Consider the following 20,642-nt stretch of genomic DNA (forward strand, 5'->3'; position numbering starts at 1 on the left):
AGTTTGCACATTCTCCCCAAGTCCGTGTGGGTTTCCTCCGGGTGCTCCGGTTTCCACCCATGGTCCAAAGATGTGCAGGTTAGTTAGATTGGCAATGATAAATTGCCCGTAGTGTTCAGGAACATGTAGCTTAGGTGGGTTATAGGGGGATGGGTCTGGGTGGGATGCTCCAAGAGTTAGTGTGGACTTGTTGGGCCAAAGGGCCTGTTTCCACATTGTAAGGATTCTATGAAAATGTGGTTGACTCTTAATTGACTTCTGAAATAGCCAAGCAAGCCATCCATTCAAGGGAATTTAGCAGCCAGCAATAATGGTGGGCTTTGATGGTGATGTCCAGAATCCCATGAAAGAGAGTTATTCTGGGCAGAGTTTTGGCTGCGACCTCATATTTACAAACAATTTAATGTGGACGATGACTCCAAGTATATTTGAAGATAACAGGGCGTGGTTGATGATTTCATCAATGAGCCACAGTAGGCCAAACTCAGTAACTGTATCAATTCATAAGCAAACAACATTTTTCTCAAATAAGTTTATACAAAAACATAATAGCTTCTAACCTGCATTGTCTTATCACCATTGGGACTGCTCCTTGACTCCAATGAAGCCTTTCGAGGTGTGCTTGAAGGCTCATCGACATCAAAGGACAATTTTTCAAATGACAAGTCTCTGAAAGTACACAAGCTCTATCAGTATGTAGAGATCCATTCAACTCTTATTTATGCTCTCTCAGTAGGCAGCCATTCAGCCGATCATGGCTGTGTTTGCTCTCCAACAGGCCAGTTCGTTTACACTTATTGGGTTACGCGGGATAAATGGCATACAAATAGGCCATTCCACCAGAACAGTCCTGGCAAGTGTTTATATTACACTTGAACCTGCTCTCATCCGTCCTTGCTCAATCTATCAATGTAACCTAATCAATGTATGCTCTGTTCTCTCACGTATGCTTGCCTCGATGCCTGAAGGAGCAGATCCTACATCCTCACCACTCTTTGCAAAAGCACCACTTTCTAAATTCCACTCTAGATTTCTTGGTAACCACCTTACGCTGATGGTCTTTAGTTAAGCTCTTCACCAAAAGGAAACATACACTCTGCATACACTATCAAAATTTTCACATTTTTAAAGACCTTTATTAAACATTTTATTCAAAAGGAGAACCAGCTTGTCAACCCTGCCTTGACATGTACGCTTCGCACTTCTGTTATCATTCTTGTAAATCCTCTCTGTACCCTCCCCAGTTTCTCCATATTCTTTATATGCGACAAGAACTGTGTGCAGTATAAAAGTGTTCTCACCAAGGTTTGATACAGGTTTAGCTACTTTCCCTACTTTTCAAATCTATCCCTCCAGAAATAAAACTTTAATGAGATTTTGTTAAGGCCTTGCAACATTTAGTGATTGACACAACCTACAGTCCTTGTTCTTTTACTCGACCAAACTTGTATATTACAAATTCATCTCTTTATTATTCCCAGCAAAATGTGCTAACTTCATTTACTTGTTTATTTTGACTATTACTTGTCAATTCTGCAATTTATTAAAACTAAATTACAAGATGTTGCATTTCTTCTCAGAATTCGGCACGCATGCCCCTCTCCAACATGCATCCACCACCACCCCAATATTGGTGTCATCTGCAAATTTGGAAATGGTATTTTGATTTCAACATCCACATCATTAATAAAAGTTGTGAACTGAGCAGTCCCTTCTGAAACACAGAATAACTGTTTTCCACACTGAAGACAGCTAGCTATCCATCACTGATGAAGAGTCGCCAGACTCAAATCTTTAAGTCTGCTTTCTCCCCATTGATGCTGCTAGACCTGTTGAGCTTCTCTAGCAATTTCTACTTTTGTTTCAGATCTCTTGCACTTAGTTCTTTGTTTTATTTTAGAAATCCATTCTATCACTTATCCCTGACCCCATATTCTCAGACTTTAATCATACTGCACCTTTTCCAAGACATTGAGAAATTCATTAAAGTTTTTCTTTAAACAAGTCCCGATGCTTTTGAAAATTCTGGACAAAGAATCAAACATTCCTTTGTAAAGAGGAGACAATTTTATCAGAGAATGCAGCAGTCTTCCCACCATCTGCCATGCCTCATCTTGTTCAGAATGTTTCAACATTTTCAATTCAAACAATTTTAAATCACCTCCAAGTACCATTAACTTTTGCATTCCAGACAAAGCTTCAATGTCTCTTTACAATGAGCAGTCAGTTTCTTGTTCTTTGGACATTTTACTGGAAAATTAGTTATGCGGTAGGTGTATAGACAATGTTAGATTCTTTTGAATTACTTAGCTTTTCTAGTACAATTTCAGTTTCAACACCTCAACAAGCACTTTTCAAAGACCTGGAGACAATGGTATGTTATATGTTTCTAGGCAGGAAATCAACACCTTTGACTGGCAAAGTAGGAACACACAACCACAGTAACTGGACTAGTAATTAGGGCCGGGTTTTAAGTTAAACTTCTACCAATGAACAGGAAACTAACTATTATCACACCATTGAATTAAAACCTTTTAATGCAGTGAACCTTATCAAACGGGCTTCATGTCATCTGCTAGCATCACACTGTGACCCCATATTTTGAAGAATAATAAGCAATTTGCCAGCATCACCAAATGAACGTGGTACGCTTCTGAAAAAAATTATGTCTACTGTCCAAAAAAAATTGCAATTGATTTAGGCAGTTCTTTTATTTTAGTGGAATGTTTACTTTCTGGGCTCTGAACACCATCTTAAATGTTTCCAATATTGTTTGACAACACTTTTTGATGATATTGTTGCTCAATTAATTTTCCCAGGTTTTAATTTCAGTCCCTCAAAATGAGCTTTTCCAGAATTTATTAATCTATCTTTAATCATAATTATGTCCTTTGCTAGTATCACCATTTTATGTTATGATCTTTTGGAATACTGCATTCAGTTCTGGTCTCCCAGCTATAGTAGAGATATTCTTAAACTTGAAAGGGTGCAGAAGAGATTTACAAGGTTGTTGCCAGTGTTGGAGGGTTTGAGCTACAGGGAGAGGCTGAATAGGCTGGGGCTATTTTCCCTGGAGCATTGAAGGCTAAAGGATGACCTAATACAGGTTTATAAAATCATAAGAGTCATGGATAAGGTGAGTAGTCTTGTCCCTAGAGTAGGAGAATCCAAAACTAGAGGACATAGGTTTAAAGTGAGAGGGAAAAGATTTAAAAGGGACCTAAAGGGCAACCTTTTCACGCAGAGGGTGGTGAAGGATGGAATGAGCTGCCAGAGAAAGTGGTGGAGCCTAATACAATTACAACATTTAAAAGGCATTTGGATGGATACATGTACAGGAAGGGTTTAGAGGGATATGGGCCAAATGCTGGTAAATTGGACTAGGTTCATTTAGGATATCTGGTCGGCATGAATGAACTAGACTCAATGGTCTGCTTCCATGCTGTTTATGCGGCATGCTGGCTCAGTGGTTAGCACTGCTGCCTCACAATGCCAGCTGGGTTCGATTCCATCCTTGGGCAACTGTGCAAACTCCACACAGGCATTCTCCCTGTGTCTGTGAGGGTTTCCTCCAGGTGCTCCGGTTTCCTCCCACAGTCCAAAGATGTGCAGGCTAGGCGGATTGGCATGCTAAATTGCCCCTAGTGTTCAGCCATGTGTAGATTAGGTGAGGTACAGGGTGATGGGATGCTGTCAGGGTCAGTGTGGACTTGTTGGGTCAAAGGGCCTGTTTCCACACTGTAGGGATTCTAAGAAGTTCTATGAATTCTACGGCCATGGCTCTGAATTACAGAAAACTCAAACGCAGGAAGCCACCATTCAGCCCGCTGTGTTTGTGCTAATACTTTTGAAATGCAGCCAAGCTCAATCGCACATTGTATCTATAACACTAAGTTTCTCATCTTCAGATACATGTCTAACTTCTTAATATTTGTAAATTATTTATGGATTCAGCTTCCATCATCTTTTTAAAGTGCAGAATTTAAGTTCCCATCATCTCTGGGTGACAAAAAATTTCTCATTTCTCCTTTAATGACGTCTATAATGTTAAATTTCTGATCTCTGGTATCTGACCCACTCACCAGAGGGTCTCATTGTCTCTCAATACAAGACCAAAACCTCACCACCTTGAAAACAGCTTATTTGGTCAGTCTTTACGTTCTCTTATCCAACAGAACTGTTGCAATTTTGCAGCAACTCTTAAAGGATTGTAGTCTTCATCCCTGTGACATCCTGGTGAACCATCTCACGAACCACTTGAAAGTCTTTTGCTGCCTTCTTGAAATGTGATGCTCAGAATTACCCACTATAATCCAGAAATTTAGAAACTTCAAGAATGATCTCTTTGTTTTCATATTTTATTTCTCTAATGATTAACCCAATGGAGCACCTTCAACAAGCACTTCCACTGATACTCACCATCCATAAAATATACCGCAAAAGTTTACCAAGGCTCCTTAAACCTTCCAAATCCAGAACCACTACCGTCCAGAAGGACAAGGGCAGCAGTTGCAAGAAAACACCAGCACTTGCAAGTTCCTCTCCAAGCCATTCACCATCCCAACTTGGAAATATATCACCATTCCTTCGGTGTCGCTGGGTCAAAATTTTAGTCCCCCTTCCTCACTGTGTGGTGGCCTACCTATGGCACATCATTACACTAATTCAGGAAGGCAGCCTGCTATAGGACAATTAGAGATGGGCAATAAATGCCTATTAGCAATGCCCACATCTCATGAACTGAACAAAAATGAAAAGAATATACTTTTAGCACCACCTTATCAACTAATAACACAAAAATTAGAAAGCTGGAGGTGTTGCAAGGGCAATATGAAGAGTTATAATTTAAATGAAGAAACTAAATGGCAAGAAAGTTAACTTTCATGTTCTGAACCAGTTAGTGAGAAGGCATTTATACAGCTGTACATGCTGTATTTATGAAGGAGAAAGGATAATTCTGGAATCAAGTATAAAACACTACACACGGAAAAGGCTTCACCTCAACTGCCCAATTAATAAGGCAGTAAAGAGAATTTGAGCTAGTGAAGAGCAAACAGGGCCCATTTTACAGGGTATTGATACGACTGAAATGTTAAATGGTGCAATTTTGGGACGTGGTATAGCCACACTTGGAGAACAGGGCTTTATGTACTAAACTACATCAATGATATCAACTCATTGGAGGCAGTGGAGAAAGTAGTAACCAAACATAAAAAACAGCAGGAATAGGCAGTCCAACTATTGAAGCTGTTCTCATTTTTGTAGGATCATGAATGATCCTGGATCTCAAATCCATTTCCCCACTTGATCCCATAATCACTCAATTCCCTTAAGAGGTCAAAATCTACTAATGTTAATCTCAAAATACTTAATGTTTAAAACAGCCATTGTTCTCTGGGACTGGGAATTCACAAAGATTTACAAGAATGAAAACATTCCTCCTCATCTCAGTCTGAAATGCCACCACCATGAGGTGATTTTATGTCTCCTGGTTTTAGACTCTACGGACAGGAGAAAGCATCTTTCAAGACCTAACGTGTCAAATGAAATCAACTTTCGTTCTTCTAAACTTTGGACAGTATATGCAAAATCTGTGCAGTCTCTCATATGATAACACTCTCTGCCCAGAAATCAATGCAGTACACCTTTGTTGTGCTCTCCTCCAAGGCAACTATAACTTTTTCACACAAGACTAATAATCAGGGGGACTCACCAAAATCTTGCTCAATTGCAGGAAGATTTCCTTACTCTTATACTCTAGCCCCTTGAAATGAAGGCTAATATCCATCCCTTCCAACTCCTTCCTGTACCAACACATGAATGTTGTGTGACCTGTGTACAGGGCACCCAAATCCCTCTGATCACTGGCATTGATAGTTTCCCTCTGCTTCCTACCAAGGGAAATAACCTCATATTTCTCCATATTGTACTCCACTTGTCATCCCCTTGCCCACTTACTTAACATGCTTTTTTTCATTCATTCATTCGAGGTAGGCATCAATGGCTGGGCCAACATTTTATCGCCATATTTCTTTAAAAAAAACTCTACCTCCTCCTCAAAGCTTACCTTCTTACCTAGGTTTGTATCATCAACAAACTTAGGATGTATTATTCTCATACTATGTTTTTCAAACATCTGGGAGTGGAGGTGCAGAGAGAAGCTCAGGAGTCTAGATCACTTAATTTGAACTCAAATGGGAGAATGATCCAGTTTTCCCATCTTTTTAAAAGCAAAGAAAAATTGCAGCCACAACAAAATGTCAGGGAACAGAGGTTAAACACACATGTGGAAAAGTGCAGTTATAGGTAGCTACTTTACACTTTACCACTTTTGATTGTTGCAAAAACCCATCTGGTTCACTAATGTCCTCTGCCATCCTTAACTGGTCTGGCCTACATGTAGCTGCAGATCCACAGCAATGTAGTTGACTCTTAACCACCTTCTGGGTGAATGGCAATGGGCAATAAATGCTGTCCTAGTCAGCAATGCCCGTGAACAAATATAATTTTAAAAAAAGATGAGGGACAGGTGGGTGAAGTGAATTTATCAAAATTGACAGCATAAGGGGCTGTGAGGCAAACAGCAAACTAAGTTGGTGGCAAAAAAACAAATATTCACTCTCACATTTTGGGATCTGGTCAGGCAGACTGCAGGTTTCTCATATACTGTCTGAAATCTGTAAGCAACCCAACAAGAATTCAAATGTCATTTTGCTGCGATAAATACACTAACACTGCTCATTCCTTAGTGTATTAGCTGAACTTCAGTTTAATAGGGATACAACGGTATAGCACAGGAACAGACCCTTCGGTCCTTCATGCCTGTGCTAACAATGATGCTATTTTAAATGATCCCATCTGGCTGCACACACCCTCTATCCCTCCATTGTCCATCTGTTCGTGCGCGCCTCTTAAACTTTATTAATATAGCTGCTTCTTCCCCTGGCAGCACATCCCAGGCACATACTACCCTTCGTGTAAAAAAATCTTTCCTCACACGCTTCTTTTAAAAATATCACCTCTCACCTTAAACCTATGTCCTCAAGTATTTGACATTTCCACCCTGGAAAAGAGTTTTCAACTATCCACTTTATCCATGCCCCACATAATTTTATATACTCCCATCAGACACTTACATGACGAGGAAAAGACCTTTTCTGGTCCAGAATGAACAGTTATTTATTATTTTCTGCTGTGCACAGCAAACTGCTAAAAAGTAAATAGGCTACAGAGAAATTACTGGATTGTCACACAACCTCACTATTACATTTTTAACATGTTCTGCACAACAAATGAAGGAAGTATATTCATTTTCACGAAAGAAAATGTTGGAAAGACTTAGCAGGTCTAGCAGTGTCTGTGAAGAGACAGGGGATGGCAAAGTTAATGCTCCAGGTTGACAGACTTTCCTTAGATCTGGGAGACATAAAGAGATGAAGAGCCAGCAAAAAGAGCAGCAAGGAGACGATCGAGAATAGAAGTAATTAATTGTCAAATGGGCCGCTGGTACAAGTGACAATGGGGATAATAAATGAGTCCAGCAAAAGTTTAAATAGTTCTAGCAGATATTATTAGCATGGAAATTCTGTTAATAAAGAGTAGTCTCCATGGCCCAGGAAGACTATACAGAAAGATAGGAGGATGCCAGGGCTGTGAACGACCCATCTGCCTACGAACAACCCAAACAGCAGCTGATGCATCTTCCACACCTAGTGGTTTTGTTACCCATTGTCCATTACCAGCACCCATGCTTGAAAAAAAAGGGAGCAGCAGGAAAGATTGAAAACTATTAGATTTAATGCTGAGGCCAGCAGGCTGAGACAATGTTAGAAGAAAAATGTTCCTCCTGAAGCTCATTTGAACTTACTTGAATAATGTAGGAAATCAAGGATAGAAGCTCTGGGGGGCAATGCTTAAGGTAAATCTCGCCATCTGCAGGTTTCTTTGGCAGAGTAGCTGCCAATATGCATTTGGTGTCACCAACACAGAGGTGTTCATAATTAGCAAGGACAGAAGACTAAACCGGAAAAAATATGTCACTATATAACCTGGAAGATATATCTACAGCCCTCGATAATGGGAACGGGAAGGTTGGAAAGACAAGTGCTGTATCTCCTGCACTCACATGGGAATATGCACAAGAAAAGGATCGGTTGACTAAGGAATGAACCAAGATGTTTTAGATAGAATGGTTCTTTCATATTGTTCAAAGGTTGGGGGGCAGAATGACAAGTCTGGTGCTGGGACTGGAGGTGGCACCGATGGCACAATAACAATTTCAAAACAGAGGATATGGAGAGCTCTGTGAATGCTCTTGGAGGTAAAGGAATGGTTAAGAGCATGGGGTCACCTTTGCGGGCCATGTTAATCATGATGGGCTGGTCAGGGGATCCTTGATTGAAGAAAACACAACACAGTTTTGAAGGTTTGGTATGAAGGGAAACATTATTGGACCAATGAGACAGAGAAAGGGAAACTTTGAGATCAGAATACGGTTTTTACAGGAAGCAGGATGGGAATAAATGGGATCGAACTAACTGTGGGAATTAGTGGGCCTATAGAACAATGCAGTGCAGAACAGGGCCTTCAGCCCTCGATGTTGCGCTATAGTAGGCATTAGTAGACAGTCTGTTCCAGAAAGTGGAGATGGAGAAATGGAAGTACGGACTGAAAGGCTGATGATATTAGGAATAGTATCAAATAGGAAATCAGAGATGCATGCTGTAGAGGAGCATCTTAGATTGGCTAAAGTATTTGAGAGAGGCCCTTGTGGATAAGCAACCATCTGACAGAACTCTTCATCAAAATAGCGAGTGAGTAGATTATTCTGAGACTAGGGTCTTGGGTAAACTACAATGATCTGAGGCATGAGTTGGCTATGACAGATTGGGAAATATTACGGAAAGGGGTGACAGTGGATAGGCAATGACAAACATTCAAACAGCGAATGGGTGAACTATAAAAGTTGTTTATTACTATTTGACACGAAATTGCAAAGAGAACAGCAGCCAAACCATGGCCTACAAGGGAAGTTACAGATAGAATCAGATGCAAAAAAAGAAGATGCATACAAATTGGGAGGAAGAAACAACTGAGGACTGGGAATAGTTTAGAAGTCAGCAAAGAAGGGCCACGAAATTGATTAATTATGGCAAAATAACATATGACTGTAAGTTTGCACAGAACATAAAAACTGACTGTAACATTTTTGAGGTTTTTGCAAAGTTTTGTAGCTGGGTTGTGGGTGAGGTTGTTGACTTGCTCGCAGAGCTGGTTTGTTTTCGTTCAGATGTTTCATCGCCATGCTAGGGAATATCATCAATGAAGCCTCCAATGAAACAATGTTATTCCATTCCGCTTGGAATTTATCCTGTCTGGTCTGCTGTGGTGAGTTGTGTTATTTCTGGTTCTGTTCTGTATAGGTTTGTAATATGGGGTGCAAATCTACATGTTTGTTGACAGCATTACAGGTTGAGAACCATGCCTTTAGGACTTCCTGTGTGTGTGTGTGTGTGTGTCTATATTTGGCTTGGGCTACTATAGTTACATTGCCCCAGTTAAACTGACAGCCTTCCATGTTTGGGTATACTGATGTTAGAGAAAGTGTGTGTGTTGTTTTGCTGCTGATGTTCATGTATTCTGATGGCTAATTTCCTTCCTGTCAGTCTGATGTAATGTTTGGGACAGTCCTTGCATGGTATTTTGTAAACTAGTCACTGGACAGGTCCTAAAGGACTGGCGAATAGCTAATGTTGTTCTAAGATGGGATAGTTAAGATGGGAAATAGGGATAATCCAGGAAACCGATGAGTCTGATGCTTGTGGTTAGGAAGCTATTGGACAGAATTCTAAAGTATAGGATTTACGCACATTTGGAAAAGCGTGGCCTAGTTAGGGGCAGTGAGCATGGCTTTGTGCAGGGCAGGTCATGTCTCACTAACCTGATTAAAATTTTCAAGGAGGCAACAAAGATGATTGATGAGGGTGAAGCAGTAGATGTTGTTTACATGGATTTTAGTAAGGCTTTCAACTAGGTCCCTCACGGTAGACTCATCCAAGATATTATGATGCATGGTATCCATGGTGACATGGCCATTTGGATTCAGAATTAGCTTGTCCATGGAAGGCAGAGTGTGGTGGTGGAAAGTGTTTTTCTGTCTGGGGGTCGGTGAATGGTGGCATTCCACAGGGATCTGTACTAGGACCTCTGCTGTTCATGATATATATAAATGATGTGGAATTGTGGATAGTGTAGGATGTCGTCAAAGGATACAGCACGATATAAATCAGTTATGAGTGGAGAAATGGGGAAATGGAGTTTAATCTGGGTACGTACGAGATGCTGCACCTTAGGAGAACAAATGTTAAGGAAAAGTATACAGTTAACGGCAGGGCTCTGAACAAACACTGATGTGGAGAAGGGTTTTGTGGTTCAAGTCCACAGCTTCCTCAAAGTGGCCATGCAAGTAGATAGGGTGGTAAAGAAGACAAATGGCCTGCTTGCCTTTATTGGTCAGGGAACTGGGTGCAAGAGTTGGGATGTCATGCTGCAGCTTTATAAGACTGTTTAGGCCACACTTTCAGTATTGTGTTCAATTCTGGTTGCCACATTACAGCAAGGATATGGAGGCTTAGGAGAGGGTGCACAAGAGTTTTACCAGGATGCTGCCTGGATTAGATGGTATGAGTTACAAGGAGAGACAAGAAAAAAAGTCAGATTGTTTTATCTTGAGTGGTGCAGGCTGAGGGGAGACTTGATAGAAGGCAATAAAATTATAAGAACTTGATAGGGTTGACAGTGAGAATCGTTTTCCCAGAGTTGAAATGTCTAATACTAAGGTGCATGCAATTAAGGTGAGAGAGGGAAAATTCAAAGGAGACATCAGGGGCAAGATTTTTTTTTCCTCAGAGAGCAGTAGAAGTTTGGAATGCACTGCCAGAGGTGGTGGTGGAAGCAGGTACGATAAGGGCATATAAGGGACTTTCAGATAAGCACATGGATATGCAAGGAATGGAGGGATATGAACCAAGGGCAGGCAGAAGGGATTAGTTTCATTGGGCAGAGACAGTAGGAACTGCCGATGCTGTAGAATCTGAGATAACACGGTGTAGAGCTGGATGAACACAGCAGGCCAAGCAGCATCAGAGGAGCAGGAAAGCTGATGTTTCGAGTCGAGAACCTCCTTCAGAAATGGGGGAGAAGAGGGGGATTCTGAAATAAATAGGGAGAGAGGGGGAGTGGAACAAAGATGGACAAGGGAGGAGATAGACAGGTCAAAGAAGCAGGTTTGGAGCCAGAGAAGGTGAATGTAGGTGGGGAGTCAGAGAGGGGATAGCTCGGTCTAGGGAGGTGGGACAGGTCAAGGAGGCGGGATGAGGTCGGTGGGTAAGAGATGAGCTTTCGGTGGCGTCATTGTGGCAATGCAGGAGGCTGAGGATGGACATTTTGTCCAAGGAGTGGGATGGGGAGGTGAAATGGTTCACAACTGAGAGGTCAAGTTGTTTGCTTGGTAGTGGGTAACAACCTCCGAATCCAACGCATCATCCTCTGACATTTCCGCCATCTGCAATCTGACCCCACTACCAAAGACACTTTCTTTCTCCTTGACTCCCTTGTTCTCTCTACACTCTCCTCCAGCCCCACCACCCCAGGCACTTTTCCCTGCAACCAAAGCAAGTGCTACACCTGTCCCCACATCTCCCCCCTCACCCCCATCCCAGGCCCTAAGAAGACCTTCCACATCAAACTGATGTTCACCTGCACATCTGCCAATGTGATATACTGTATCCGCTGTTCCTGTTGTGGCCTCCTCTACATTGGGGAAACCTTATCTCTGATACAATTTTAACCTCACTGTGAAGCCTCTTCCAGGGATGCCTAACCTGAAGAAGTTACCCTCCTCCCTCCAGACAAACCTCAGAGGATCTCTCTCCCACTGCAACTCTCTTGTAATCTCTTCGGCCTTGAAACTGCTCGACTGTGTCCTGAAGACCAGTCATGTTTGGGCTGCGAGCAGTTTTTCTGCCGCCTCCACCACCACACTTACTTCTCTAACCGGGAGCCTAACCCTCCCTCCACTGACCCCTTCACCCGCCTCCAACACAAGTCCTCCTCCTGGACACCACCCCCAGGCCTCCTACCCTCAACCTCTTCATGTCCAACTGCCGTCAAGATCGTCCCCGCTTCCCTAACCTGTTCTTCCTCTCACCTATCCCCTCCTCCCACCTCAAGCCGCACCTCCATTTCCTATCCACTAACCTCATCCCACCACGTTGGCCTACCCACCAATCTCATCCCTCCCCGGACTGACTTATCCCCTCCCTACCTCCCCATCTATACTCTCCCCTCCACCTATCTTCTCCTCTATCCATCTTCGATCTGCCTCCCCCTCTCTCCCTATTTATTTCAGAACCATCTCCCCATCCCCCTTCTCTGATGAAGGGTCTAGGCCCGAAACGTAAGCTTTTGTGCTCCTAAGATGCTGCTTGGCCTGTTGTGTTCATCCAGCTCTACACTTTGTTATCTCGGCGGCTTGGGGACCACTTTGCAGAACACCTACGTTCAGTTCACAACAAACAACTTCACCTCCCAGTTGTGAACCATTTCAAATCCCCCTCTCACTCCTTGGATGACATGTCCATCCTCAGCCTCCTGCATTGCCACCCGAAGGCTGCAGGAACAGCATCTCATATTTCGCTTGGGAACCCTGCAGCCCAAGGGTATCAATGTGGACTTCACAAGCTTCAAAATGTCCCCTGCCCCAACCGCATCCCAAAAGCAGCCCAGCTAGTCCCTGCCTCCCTATCCATTCCTTCCACCTCAAGCCGCACCCCTATCTCCGACCCACCAACCTCATCCCGCCTCCTTGACCTGTCCGTCCTCCCTGGACCGAGCTATCCCCACCTACATTCACCTTCTCTGGCTCCAAACCCGCTTCTTTGACCTGTCTATCTCCTCCCTTATCCATCTTCTATCCAGGTCACCCTCTCTCCCTATTTATTTCAGAATCCCCCACCTCTCCCCCATTTCTGAAGAAGGTTCTCGGCCCAAAACGTCAGCTTTCTTGCTCCTCTGATGCTGCTTGGCCTGCTGTGTTCATCCAGCTCTACACCGTGTTAGCTCAGTTTCATTTGGCGTCATGTTTGGCACAACTTCGTGGGCCCATCAGCCCGTTTCTGTGCTATACTGTTCTACCTTGCATGTTCTAAAAGAGGAAATCATACTTGACAAATCTACTGGAATTCTTTGAGGATGTAACCAGTTGTGTTATTTGAGGGAGGCAATGGATGTGATTTATTTGGACTTTTTGAAGGTTTTTGACAAAGTCCCATTTCAGAGATTAATGTGTAAAATTAAAGCTCATGGAATTGGGGCTAAGTGTATTAAGGTAGTCAGAAAATCAGTTAGCAGACAGAAAACAAAGAGAAGAAATAAATGGTTCTTTGTCTGAATGACAGGCAGTGGCTAGTGGGGTAATGCAGGGATCAGTACTAGGACCCCAGCTATTCACAACATATGTTAATGCTTTAGACCAGGGAACTAAATGTAATATTCTAAAATTTGCAGATGGCACAAAGCTGGGTCAAAGGGGGAAGATGCAGAGATGTAGCAGTGTGATTTGAACAAGCTGAGTGAGTGGACAAATATATGGCAAGTGCAGCATAATATGGCTAAAAAATGAAGTTATCCAGTTTGGTAGCTTAAGTAGGAAGACAGATTATTACTTGATAGACTGTAAATTGAGAAAGCACAATGTTCAATAAGACTTGGGTGCCCCATGCACTAACTCCTACAAGTAAACATGCACGTGCAGCAGGCAGTGAAGAAGGCAAACTGCATGTTGGGCTTCATCGCGAGTGGCTTTGAGTACCGAAACAAGGATGTTTTTGCTGCAGTTATACAGGACATTGGTGAAACCACACCTGCAATATTGTGTGCAGTTTTGGTCTCCTTATCTGTGGAAGGATGTTCTTACCATACAGGGAGTGCAGCAAAGGTTTGCCAAATCGATTCCTGACATGGCAGGAATCCCTTAAAATGAGATGAGGAGAAATTTCTTCACTGAGAGCGTGGTGAGACTGTGGAATACACATTCACGGAAAGGGTTTGAGGCCAAACATTTCAGTGTTTTCAAGAAGGAGGTAGATATCGCTCTTGTAGCTAAAGGAATAAAGGGATACAGGGGATGTCAGGATTAGAGTATTGAGTTCTGTGCTCAGCCATGACCATAATGAATGGCGGAACAGGTTAGACAGTCGAATGGCCCACTCCTGCTCCCATCTTCTTTGTTTCTGTTTTTCCCAAAATGCAGATAAGAGAGGAGTAGAATTAGAAGCAAATTTGATTGAATCTTCGAGGCCACAAAAAGGGGCATAATTGAAATCAACAGAGTCATTAATGTACCAAGACAAAGAAGTGAGGGTGAGAGAAAGAAAAAATATGGCTCCATTCCACAAAGAAGTCAGATAGCTAGGATCAATAATGGTTCCACAGTAGTACCTTTTATTTGGACGATGTGAGCAAAGTTAAAGTAAAAAAGTGTTCAATATAAGTACAGGTTCAGACAGATGGAGGATGATAGTGGCGGATGGGGAATGGTTGGGCCTTCGATTCAAGAGAAACTAAAAGGCATCTAGAATGATCTAATGATGGGATGAGGTACAGGGGAATTGGATGGGAACACTGGGGGACTGGACAACCTGGCTAGGGATGGGGTATATGGGAACTGGATGTCCTACTATAAAGCGTTTGGAGGTACCTGCTAAAGGGATGGGGTGTCGGGCGATTAAAATGTCCTGATTCTTACATGGGGCTAAAAGGTACTGAATCAAAGTAAATAGCTAGAACCAGGAAACTGGAGCTGTGTAAAGAAGCGAAAAGCATTGGAAAAGTTGCGCTTACAAGTTAGAAGAGACTGGGCAAGAGGAAAGGGTTGAGAATTTCAATTCATCTTAATACTCTGTGCAGTAAGTCAAGGTGGAAAATTCAGCATACTGTGCAGCTGTGAGCTTTCAGTCTTACCCAGGCATGTTGGTGGACAGCGTCTGCCTGCCCTCAGAGACAGCAGTCATGTAAGATGAGGGGCTATATGTTCCTGTGGAATTAATAGCAGGAAATGCTTTCCTCAACAACCGACCCCACGTGGCGATGTTAATATTCATCTGAGGAGCTCGAAGGAAAGCCTTCCCTAAAACACAACACATCAGGTAGCAAGTTAGTGGAATTAGTGAGTATGTGCATCATTTAGGACAGTTCCTTCAACCAACACACTCTGGAGCGCAGCCAGCCAGCCAGTCTTCGCCTCACAACCCTCAAAACATCTCATAATGACTCCTCCAAGCCTCATTCCTTTTCTTGCCTCTGTTCAATATCTATGTTGTTCCCTCCTTGGTTGGTATCTATTCTCCTTCTTTGCAAGCATGTAAGTTGCTGCAGTTTTCCAATGATTTCAATGACGGAGCAGGTGAATTGTTACAGCCAAGTTTGCTGATAACAGTGCGTCTGGTGGGAGATTAAATACAGCAGACACGACAGCAGAAATTGCAAAGGGTCACTGACAGATTAAGAAAGTGGGTAGTACAGAAAGGCATCCTGCAATAATGGAAAACATAAGGTTGAATTTTGACCCAAGAAGGGTAGTTCGGAGTATTTCCTAAATGGCGAGAAGCGAGAAACTGTAGAGGGGCAATTAAACTGACTGGGTCAATCGCAGAAGTCACTAAAAAAGCCTAATGGAGAGGTATAGCTTACACTCTAAACAGCCATGTCTTTTCATGTTCTAAAACATTGCAAGACATTTCAAAGCAGTGAAACAAGACAAAATGTGACATTAAGCCACTTAAGGAGACATGAAAACAGATGAAAAGAAATTTGTTCAAAGCAGCAGGTTATAAGGAGGGTCTTAAAAGAAAAAGAGGTAGTGAGGTTTCAAGAGGGTTTTCCAGAGTTTCAGACAGAGCTACTGAAGGCATTGCTGCTAATGGCAAGAATGGAGGAATGTATGTTGGCCAGAACTGAAAGATTGTTTATATCTTGGATAGTTACATGTTGAATACTGAGATAGGAAGGTGAGAGGCCTGGGAATAAGAGGATTATCATTTTAACACCAAGATATTGCTGGACTGAATGGAATGATAGCCTTCATCTCTCAACAAAGCCAGAATACAAACCAGTAGAAGTTATGCTCTAGTTGCATAAAACTTGAGTTGGACCACCCTGGGAGCCTGTGTTCAGCTCTGACCTCAGGACAGTATCTGAGTGGGTGCAGCACAGATTTACAAGAATGACATTGCAGACGAAATTACAAGGGAAGATTGTATACACGATGCACGATCTCATTGATCAAAGATTAAGCGTGGGGAGGGATTTAGTTTCGGAGTTTAAGATGTTTAAAGGCTGAATTAGAGTAGGTGGCATGAAGTTATAGCCTCTGGTCAATGAGTTCAGAACAAGCAACATTACGTTTAAAGTACGTCTAGGCCATTCAGGAATGATGGAAGGTTATCAATCTGAAATGCTAACTGTATTCCTCACTTTGCACACTCTGCCTGACCTGCTGAGTATTTGAAGCATTTTCAATTTTTATTCAATGCGGTGTCAGAATAAACTTTATCTGGCAAAGGCTGGTAGTTACTTAAAATACTTGTTGTCAAACAGTTGTTGAGGATTAACTGAAAATCTCAAAATCAAAATTGCGACCCTAGTCAGGCTAAGTTTTTAAGGAATATAAAACTAAAACAGTTATATGCAAAGATGCAGATCAGCCACAATCTGACTGAATGGTGGAACACACTTGAGGGATTGAATAACTGGTGTCTGTTCTGATCAAAGTGGAATGGAGAATTTGTTCAGCTCCACTATTAATGCTCCTTTCCAAGATTGATGTATTTAGAATCACAGCGGCCAGATTAAATGGGGAAGGCATGTATTTTTCTTTTGAATTACATCAATAATTATTCAGTAGTACAGAATTTCAGTATTGCTGAAAGAAGACATTTTGATGAAGCTATCATCAGAATAATTTGTCATAAAGATCACTTACACAAGAAGAAATATACTTTATGAGAGGAGAATACTGCTTACTTGGTAAATGGGCTATGATTGGCACAGCTGCAATGAAGAATGTATCCGTTAATGATGACTCATAGACAAGCTTTGTTTTAAGTTTGGAATGGATTAGTCAAGGCATTGCCCTAAATAATGAACCACAGAATGGCTCTCAGCTAAACTGTTGAATTGAAACAGGTGCAGGGTGTGTGTATGATAAAATGCATCTGTTTTCAGCAATACTCAAGTTCTGAGTTATACAAGGCAGTCAGTTTGGTACTATTTCACAAATAATGATACACTGCATTCATAATTAGTGATCAAGACATCTAACTGCAGCATCCTCTGGAGCTGACAGAGGGACCAAGGCCTTGAGGAGTTTAGACATAAAAGCAGCCGGGCTGAGAGTCCTGTGGGAATATGTTCCGCCTTTTATTCAGTGGTAGGATGTGGACATCACTGGCTCGCCAGCATTTATTGCCTGTCCCTAATTGCCCTTAAGATGGTAGACAGTTGCCTTCTTGAACCACTACAGTCCAAGTGTGTAGGTTGATCTTCAACACACTTAGAAAGGGAATTCCACAACTTTGACCCAGTGATGGTGAAGGTCATGGCGTTTCCGTGTATCTGCTGCCCTTGTCCTTCAAAATGGAAGCAGTCAAGGATTTGGAAGATGCTGTCTAAGAATCTTTGGTGAATTTCTGAATGCACCCTGTAGTCAGTACACAGAACTGCGAGTGAACATCAGAGGTGGAGGGAGTGGATGCTGGTTGAACTGGTGCTAATTAAGGGGACTGCTTTGTCCTAGATTGTGTCAAGCTTCTTGAGTGTTATTGGAGCAAGTGGGGAGTATTCCACCACGCTTGTGCCTTTTAGATGGTGGACAGGCTTTGGGGAGTCAGGATGGAGTTACTCGTTGTAGTCTCACCTGCTCATGTAGCTACTGTATTTATGAGATGGGGGTCCCGTGTTGGACTGGGGTGGATAAAGTCAGAAGTCAAATAACACCAGGTTATAGACCATCTGTGAGTATAACTATGCCAAATTGGTGCTTGACTAGTCTGTGAGACAGCTCTCCCAATTTTGGCACCATTCCCAGATGTTAGTATGATGGACTTTGCGGGGTTAACAGGGCTGTTTCTGCTGTTATCTTTTCTGGTTATTAGGTCAATGCCAGGTGGTCCATAAATGTGGAGCTGGAAAGGCATAGCAGGTCAGACAGCATCCAACGAACAGAAAAGTCAACGATTTGAGCCGAAACCCTTCATCAGTCCTGATCCGCTGTGCTTTTCTAGCTCCACAGACATTGACTGTATTTCAGAAGGGAGTTGAGAGTCACTTTGCTGTAGGTCTTTAGTCAAAAGTGAGATGAGGATAATAATTTCCTTCCCTGAAGGACATTAGGGTGCCAGACGGTTTTTTTTTTCTGACAAACAACAATAGTCAGCAGTAGATTCTCAATCTCAGATTTTGTTTTTGAATTCAAGTTCCACCATCTGAATGGTGAACCTGGATTCCCTGAATATTAGCTGAGTTTCTGGATTAATAGTCTCATAATAATTCCACGAAGACATCACCTCCCCATAATTTGGTTTGGAATCTTCTCAGCACCTCAGTGTAGACTCAGGGTTCAAATACATATTTTGGTTTTGGGGTGCAGGCGATGTCAACAGTGGACCATGTGGAATGTCACTACACTAGTAACCCAGAGACTCAGGCAAAGCTCTGGGGCTGCTGTTTCAAATACCATCACAATAGCAGTGAGAAATTAAATTCAGCTAAGAAATATGGAATATAAATTTTGTCTCATCATGACAGTCATTGAGTCATTGAGTCATTTGGGATGCAAAACCTTTGGCACACCATGCCTATGCCAATCAACAAATGGCATCAGACTACACTAATCCCATTACCTGCACTTGGTCCATCACCTACTATGCCCTGACATTTTAAGTACTCATCCAAATATTTCTTAGATTGTTGTAAAAATCCATCTAGTTTACTAATATCCTTTAAAATCTGCTGTCCTTAATTCATTCCAGACCCTCAGCAAGGTGGTCGACTCTTAACTGCCCTTTGAAATGGCCCACCAAGTCACTCAGTTCAAGGACAATTAGGAAAACACAACAAATATTAGCCTTGCCTATGATGCCCACATTCCATAAAGGCATAAAGAAAACCTTAAATCCTATATGCATGGTCTGGCACATTGAAGCATTATTCTAACCAGTCCAGCTGATAGAGTGCATGGCTGATGTCAAAGTTACTGTTTGTCTTTTGCTGTCTGCCAAATTAGCAGATACCAGTGAGAATGGAAACAATGTCATTATTGAGCTTGCACCTTTAGACTAGAAGAAAGCGATATTCATGGGGGCTGTGCTCCTGATGGTTGGTGAATGATGCCCTGTAAAGAGGGGCATGTTGGTGGGACCAGAGAACAGAGTCATTCTCAAAAATTAAAGACCATGGGAGTGAACAGGGTTTCATGGTTGTGACACCACTTAAGGTGTAGAAAGCAAAGCATAATGGTGAGTGTTTGATGTTTCAGACTCAGGGGACGCACATATTGGGTTCTCTTATTCGAGCTACAGTTAAATATGAATTAAGTTGAAGTAAGGTAAAGTAAGATTTAAAGTTGAAGTTAAGTTAGATGAAGTAAGATGTAAATGTTGCAACAAATGTATGTTTCATATTGAGTATTGCTACCTAAGGAGTTAAATAAAACAGGGTTTGTTTAATTAAAGTCTGTGTGGACTCTATGTCTTTGGTATGTCAAGCCAGGGAAAAATATCTGAGTAAATGTTTGAGTATTCCACTTGGGTGACAGTACCATCTAGAGATGTAACCATTAGTGCACCAGGCTCCTAAACAGCACTTTCCAAACCTATGACCTCCATCACCTAGAAGGTCAGAGCAGCAGATTCTTTGGGCACACCCCCTGCAAATTCCCTTCCAAACCACAATCTACAATGGACTGAACTGAATTAGCTTTATTGCCGCATGTATGCAAATGAGAACAGTAAAAAGTTTAGGCAAGCATTACAGCGACATCTTGGACACACAGGCGCCTAGGTACAGATACTTACGATCAAATTCTTAGGAAACAAAAACAAATTAAAGAAATAAATAGTCAGCATTATAGGTCATAGGAACAAATTAGAAAAGTAAAGAAGTTAAGAAGTTCAGAATATCACCATTCCTTCACTGTTGTTGGAGCAAAATCCTGGAACTACCTTCCCAAAAAGCACCACTTGGATTGCAGTGGTTCCAGAAGGCAGCTGAACATCACCTTCTCCCAGAGCAATTAGGGTTGGGCAATAAGTAACAGTGACACTCACATTCCACGAATGAAGAAGAAAAGTGACTTAAATTGAAAGTAACCTGATCTGACAGGTAAATTCCATTGAAGAGACTGAAACAATCACACTTTACCTTGCTGTTTGGAGAAAATCTTCTTTTGCCGTTGTAGTTTGGGTATTCGTTCAATCACAGGATTAGAAAACGTGACCTGAGAATAACAACAACATATTGCGGAAGCCAGGAAGTGTTATAATAGAGAAGGAATCAGCCATGAAAGCACTTCAGTTGGTTAATGT

The 20,642-nt window shown here is 42.1% G+C and overlaps 1 protein-coding gene across 2 annotated transcripts in view; it reads right to left on the bottom strand.

The window, feature by feature from the left end:
• Nucleotides 1-20,642, bottom strand: part of pkn1a (protein kinase N1a) — a 262,380-nt gene that overhangs the window by 75,583 nt on the left and 166,155 nt on the right. For both annotated transcript variants that reach the window (XM_059639870.1, XM_059639869.1), the window contains exons 10-12: nucleotides 20,479-20,554; nucleotides 15,022-15,187; nucleotides 561-669 (exon numbers count right to left, since the gene is read on the bottom strand). In XM_059639870.1, the coding sequence (XP_059495853.1) occupies nucleotides 561-669; nucleotides 15,022-15,187; nucleotides 20,479-20,554 (351 nt within the window). The remainder of the gene's footprint in view (nucleotides 1-560; nucleotides 670-15,021; nucleotides 15,188-20,478; nucleotides 20,555-20,642) is intronic.

The sequence above is a fragment of the Stegostoma tigrinum genome, chromosome 35, assembly GCF_030684315.1.
Source record: "Stegostoma tigrinum isolate sSteTig4 chromosome 35, sSteTig4.hap1, whole genome shotgun sequence".
NCBI classification, from domain to species: Eukaryota; Metazoa; Chordata; class Chondrichthyes; order Orectolobiformes; family Stegostomatidae; genus Stegostoma; species Stegostoma tigrinum.